A 6,455-nucleotide genomic window follows, 5' to 3' on the forward strand; every position below is an offset into this window, starting at 1 on the left:
CAAACGTATGCACGCGCACACACCCGCCCGCCCCCCCACACACGCACACCCACCCGCCCGCCAATGAGCCCCAATGCTGAGATCAAGCTGGGAAAGAAGCAGCAGATTAGATGTCAAGGCTATTAAGATTACATTCAATGAATAGCGGTAGCTGTACAAGAGAATATACTGTGTTTAGCTCCGTGCCACTCACCTTAATGTTCTCCAGATCCATGATCTTCATCTGGACCTCCATCACCTCAGACGTCATGGAGCTCTGGGTGCGTTCGTTCAGTGCTCGCAGCTCCTCTAGCTTGTTGTTCAGAGTCTCAGTCTGCAGCTCCAGTTTGTGTTGCAGCTGATTGTTGTTCAGCTGGGATTCCTCCAGAGCTGCCTGCAAGCTCATCACCTGGGACCGCACACAGGAAGAAACCTGGAGCATTACTGCATGGATTCCTCCATATGTTGCACTGATCTCAGACAGACAGACAGACAGACAGAACGTACTTGTACTTGAGGGGCAATTTCATTAACTAGAGTTATTATTTTCTCCCCATATGATTTAAATAATGCTATGCAAACAAACAGATGGGTATGAACAACTTCCCTTAACCAGTAGGTGTAATTACTACACATTAGGTGTTTAGTAATTAGCATTTGTTTCTAAGAGGATGGGAACGAAGACTACAGTTTGGACCTAATGGTCATTCTGTGAAAATTACATGAAAAAGTCTCTCCCATAGACGAAAGAAAAAGTATTTCTTAAATCCTCACATACAATTGTATAGCTCAATGTAGTGCAATTGAATTATATGTGTATTATGTATATGTATATATGTATTCAACCCAACCCACATATTAGGAGCAGTGGACAGCTACATACAGCCTCCGGGAGCGTCTCGCTCAGGGACGCTTTGGCATGTGGCGCAGCAGTGTTGGGCGTTGACAACCACCGGATGAACAAAAGGAGTGTTTTTGATGGAAATACATACTTAAGAGTAATACTAACGATGGCTCTGTTGTGTTGAGCAGTAACATCTCTGCTGCACCTCCTGACACTGTACCTTGTTGTTGAGCTCACTGAGCGCTGCGCTGTGGCTCCTCTCCAGATGGACCCGTTGGTCCTCCAGCTGCTGTCTCTGCTGCTTCTTCACACAGTCATGGTCCGACTGCAGCGACTCCAGCATCCGGCTCTTTAACTCCACTTCCCTTTGAAGGGAGTACTTGTCTTGCTCCAGGGCCTTTGACACAGACACAGACAGAGTCAGGGCTCTATAGGGCAAATCAGATTGGGAAAAATATTTGGGCACACCAGTGTAAAGGACTGGAACCGGCTCGAAATCCTTCCCAGTGCTTTTATGGTTGGTTCTATTATTGGTACTTGAAGGAACCAATGACCAGCAGAGCAGAAAATATGGTTTTGAAGGGCCTAAAATAACTTTAGCACCGGCCAAATACAGGGACATTGTTGGGTTAGATCTCCAGGGGTCTCTCAATGGCCATAAATGCGGCTGAAACAGGTGCATCCCAAATTTTTCAACATAACACTATAGGCAGTGTGGCCTTTAGAAAAATGTTTTTTTGGGGAAAAAGACGTGCATCGCACACACGCCAATGTATCAACTTCACTAACTCATGTGTCAATTTGATCTGGATGAACAGAGAAAAAAACAGTGTGATGATGGATGAAAGCTGTTCAGAGATGAAACTGAGTTTAATTTTATCCTTGAACAAACACCCTAGCTCCACTAGACACAAGTAAAGTTCCCAACATATTCATGTACAGTATGTGTATGTGTGCATTACCCTCCCATCCCCTCCAAAAAAGGGCAACCCGAAAGACATGGGTTGTGTCTCATTCCGCATACTTCCGTCAGTACACTGCTGACGTGCACTGACCACTTACTGCCGTAGTGCCCACTTTTGATGGTTAGTATTTAGCAACTGTATAGCCTATATCTCGCATAAAGACTTTTCAGAAACATGTTTTGGTGAACTATTTTTGTAAAATACGAGATCCTAATCCTAACGAGTTGAAGTTTTGAAATTCGGGAGAAGCCAGACCCACGTGACACCCCTTTCCACCATGTAGTCAAGATGGCGCCCATTTAGTGTGAGTAGGGTACTTTTAGTGCACTGACTTTCTGCGGTTTGAAACACAGCCCGGTGTTAGTAGAACGCTGGAGTTTACTAGCGGTGCTCAGATCTTTTACTTAGGAAGTATAACTAGCAACACCAGTGTAGAAATACTCTATTACAAAGTAAACATCCTGAATCAAAACGTTTCCTTCAGTAAAAGCAGTCATTGTGCTGAATACGCTATATGATATTATTGTATTTTACTTATTAGTCGTAATTGTGTTGACAACTTTAATGTTGCGGCTGGTAAAGGCAGGGAGCTTATTTTAATGACCTAATATACTGCTGGGTAGTTTCATCTATAACAACACATCATCATATATTAGGCTAATCAGTTCCCCCTGGAGTCCACGTGGACATTTGGACCAAATTTGAAATAATTCCCAAGGCGTCTCTGCGCTCATGACAATGGGATGGACCGTCAACCCAAAAACATCATGCCCCCGGCCGCGGCTGTTGCTGACACGGAGGTATTCAATATAGCTGTGCCCCTCCATCGCCGTGTTTGGCCGTTGGACTGGTAACAGTAAGGTCTGTACTGGGGTAGTGGCAGTATGTTCACAGACCTGGAAACATAAAGGTCAAAGCAATGCTACAGGCTTGGCTACAATAAGCTGTGGGTCAGCCAAGCCTCTGTGTCAGCAGTGTCGTACCTCCAGCGCGTTGGTCATCTCCACTCTCTGCTCCTCTAGTCGGTTCTGCAGTTCCACCTGCAGGCTGAGGAGACCCAAACCCTCCAGCGCCGCCTTTTGGACCTGCTCCTCCCTCTCCCTCAGCTGGCTCTTCAGCCGCTCAATCTCCTCTTCTGCTGCCATCTGCAAAGCTTTGGAAAACCTAAATTATGCTCTTGCTGTACCTATGGAGAGATATTACATATATATATTTGTGTTGTGTTTTTATTTGTCATTCATAAGTCATTTGGTCCACTCACCACATAGATGCTGAAGCATTTATTTAATTAACGTTACACCTGATACACTGAAGCTTCACTTACACATGCATTGTGTAGCTGACGTTTACTGTATTTATTAATATGACAGGGTCATTACGCAGCTTCTTGGATGTCCCAGAGTTAGAACACAAAGTTACTGTCTCTAGCAATGGAGTATAAAAAACACAATGTACAAGACCATAACGTTACATATTCACAAGTTACAACTAGCTACAACAACAGGATGTCGCCACATTAGGACACATCTAACTAGCGTTAGTGTTTGCGTTTATGTGGTGGCCAGAGGATTGGTCTAGGTTAATTCATGATTTCATCTTGAATTTAAAATCATTAAGTCTCGTATAGAACGTAACACTGAGCTCCGAAAGTCTGTCTTTGTGTCCAAGTAACGTTAAATAGCGTAACGGTACAGGGTAACGTCAAAAGTTCTTAAGCAAATGGTCACCAACTGATCTAAAGTTACGTTACAAATTGGCGAAACAAACGGAGGGTTTGTGTTGATGAAATATTTAGCTTTGCTAACGTTTGCTAGCGTAACGTTGACCATCACCACAACGATGGCGCTTGTCCACTCAACAAGTGTCATAAGTAATTCTAAACAGCAGCAATTAAATTTGTATCGGCCATGGCTATAACATGGACAATATGTCAAGAATAACAAACATTTAGTCAACGTTACCTTGTCAGTCGCCAATCAGGTCAAACCGCCACCGTTTGAATATCCAGCGACTCCGTGAATTATCGCGACACGCTAGCCGCAACGAGAGTTGGTCCTGATTGGCTGGGCAGGAGCAGTTGAGTTATTTCTTTAACTGTCTATGATCATTTCTGATGATGAATGGCTTCAACAGAGAGCATTTTCCTTCTAGTGTATCTCCATGTGTACAGGGGCAAGATGAACTATAATTCAGCAAGGGACTGGAAGATATGTTTATCAAATGTGCTGTTGGTGAGGCAATGGCCTGTTTTATTAACTTTCTATCTTAAGCTCAGTCAAATACTTTAATTTGCCAATTAATGTGTTAAAGAAAACAGAACACACAAAAACACATATCTCACAGCAGATATGGGTAGATTCTCTTTTTTTTAACCTTTATTTATTCAGGGAAGGTTCCCTGAGTGGCAGCCTCCATTTTGCAGGAACAAGCCTCTCACTTTCACCACCCAGACTTTATCTCTTCAGTCTGGGGATTGAACCGACCAAGCTCGGGTCTCTAACATTTAGGCCACCAGTTCCCATTATCTAGGACGCTTTGTGTTTTTGGACCTGTTTTTACCCCCATGTTTCCAGTCATAAGTAAATGTGGTGCAATGTTTTAAATGTAAATGTAAATGTGCTGTATTTATATAGCGCTTTTCCAGTCTTAACAACTGCTCAAAGCGCTTTTACATCTACAGGAAACATTCACCATTCACACACATTCATACACTGTGGCCGGGGCTGCCGTACAAGGTGCCACCTGCTCATCAGATAAACACTCACACACATTCATACTCCGATGCGCAGCACCGGGGGCAACCCGGGGTTCAGTGTCTTGCCCAAGGACACTTCGACAACGACTGCAGGGGCGGGGATCGAACCACCAACCTTCCAATTGACAGGCAACCGCTTTACCACTGAGCCACAGCCCCCCCCCAGGTGTGTTTTCTTCCTTCTATCTATGTACAACCTGTCACACAATCGGTGGAAAGCAGACTACAGTCTTTGTAGAACATGCACATGATTGAACACGACTAGTACATCACTTCACTTTAATTCAACTTTCATCACATTCAGTTCTCATGTATTACACATTACCCACATCTTATAGCTCACATCAGATTCAGACATGATTTTCACTGTTAGATGAACATCAGTGTATTCGTTCATTCAGCTGTCATGATCATCAGGTCCCCACATGGACTCTAAACAGAAACACTGGTGTGTTTTTACAGAACATTGTGAAACAAATAGTGTTAATATTGTCATTTGTGAGAAATCAAACATGTAGAACAGAATACACAGTGTAGCTTTGTTCTAATATTTACAGTAAAAGGTTTGTGAGCTCTTCTCAAGCTGCAGCAATGGAGGCGTCGTCCAGCTGTCGACCCTGAGGCTGCAGACAAACACAAACAACACTGTGTTCACATTCACATTACAAAGACGGCTAACTCGGTGCGTGGACGTATTCCTGTGAGTGGGTTACCTTGACAAAGATGCGCTGTGGCAGGAAGCGTCTCAGTGTGTGTGTGTTGGTGGTCAGGCAGCGGGGCAGGCTGATGTTGAGCTGTGGTAGTGTTTGGTAGCCAGCCATCAGTGGGTAGTAGTTATACAGCATCTGCTGCTCCGAGCCAGGAAGGATACGCAGACGCACCTGCACACACGTGCCAACATTTTCTTATTTTCAATTCCAAAATCATCCCAATGTGCTAAAATCATGCAGCAATTTCTAAGTCAAGTTTTTGATTCATGTGGTTCTTTGAGGCTGGTATGAAAGCTGTAACTCTGCACGCTTCAAAGTGAACTTGGGCAGTTTGGTACGTGTTTATGAATAAAAGACCACAAAAGGTTCAGCTTAGTTAGCTAAGAAGTATTTATTAGTTTGGACCCAGCTGATGGAAATGCAGCGACAGCGCTCTTTATTCCTCATTTGCCAAATGTTCATTTAAAAGCGAGCCCAGTTGTACCTGTTTGAGCCCAGAGAACATGAAGGCATCAGAAGGTTCCACAGCCATCTCCACCTCCTGCACCAGAGCTGTCCTGTTCTCTATGTGGTAACGGACTGAGAGAGACTCTCGGACTCGTCCAAAGGAGGGCAAATCTGCCCCCAAAACGAGAAATAAACTGTTACACGCCAAATCCATCAGGAAAATAAATGAGGGAAAATGTGTGCAAAGTAACACCTGGAGTACAAGAGACATTAACACAGAGCATAGACCTAAGGTACATGTGATGTGAGCGTTCTCTGGACTGACCAGCATGGATGTAAAGAGGGACAGACTCTAGGATGACGTGAGGAAGAGCCACAGCTGTCTGGATCAGTGGACTGTCTGCACCGGATGACTTCCTGTACAAAAAAAAACATAAATAGAGGCATTACCTAATCACTCATCACTGGGTATATGGGTATATGTGTGCGTGTGTGTGTGTGTGTGTGTGAGAGAGAGAGAGAGTGTGTGTGTGTACCTCCTCCATGAAATCAGGTACTGTCCTGTAGCTACAGTGGTACTACTGTTGGTCAGTGGTGGACACCGGAGACAGAAACACTCACTGGCACACTCGTCTGTCTGCAAAACAACTAAGCACACACCCCAACACACCCCAACACACACACACGCGCACACACGCACACACGCGCCCACGCCCACCCACACACACCCACACCCACACCCACACCCACACACA

The 6,455-nt window shown here is 44.5% G+C and overlaps 2 protein-coding genes across 4 annotated transcripts in view; both read right to left on the reverse strand.

The window, feature by feature from the left end:
* spdl1 (spindle apparatus coiled-coil protein 1) overlaps nt 1-3,860 on the reverse strand; it is an 11,555-nt gene extending 7,695 nt beyond the window's left edge. For 2 of the 3 annotated variants that reach the window (XM_032528404.1, XM_032528402.1), the window contains exons 1-4: nt 3,750-3,860; nt 2,772-2,974; nt 1,044-1,220; nt 194-388 (exon numbers count right to left, since the gene is read on the reverse strand). In XM_032528404.1, the coding sequence (XP_032384295.1) occupies nt 194-388; nt 1,044-1,220; nt 2,772-2,933 (534 nt within the window). In that variant the 5' untranslated portion in view covers nt 2,934-2,974; nt 3,750-3,860. The remainder of the gene's footprint in view (nt 1-193; nt 389-1,043; nt 1,221-2,771; nt 2,975-3,749) is intronic. The other variant, XM_032528405.1, reaches the window with a different exon arrangement.
* Nucleotides 3,861-4,805: 945 nt separating this feature from the next.
* trappc11 (trafficking protein particle complex subunit 11) overlaps nt 4,806-6,455 on the reverse strand; it is a 14,937-nt gene continuing 13,287 nt past the window's right edge. The window contains exons 26-30 of the mRNA XM_032527705.1: nt 6,237-6,348; nt 6,026-6,117; nt 5,738-5,871; nt 5,257-5,424; nt 4,806-5,166 (exon numbers count right to left, since the gene is read on the reverse strand). Coding sequence (XP_032383596.1) covers nt 5,122-5,166; nt 5,257-5,424; nt 5,738-5,871; nt 6,026-6,117; nt 6,237-6,348 — 551 coding nt within the window. The 3' untranslated portion in view covers nt 4,806-5,121. The remainder of the gene's footprint in view (nt 5,167-5,256; nt 5,425-5,737; nt 5,872-6,025; nt 6,118-6,236; nt 6,349-6,455) is intronic.

This window comes from Etheostoma spectabile, chromosome 10 (assembly GCF_008692095.1).
Source record: "Etheostoma spectabile isolate EspeVRDwgs_2016 chromosome 10, UIUC_Espe_1.0, whole genome shotgun sequence".
In the NCBI taxonomy this organism is placed as follows: domain Eukaryota; kingdom Metazoa; phylum Chordata; class Actinopteri; order Perciformes; family Percidae; genus Etheostoma; species Etheostoma spectabile.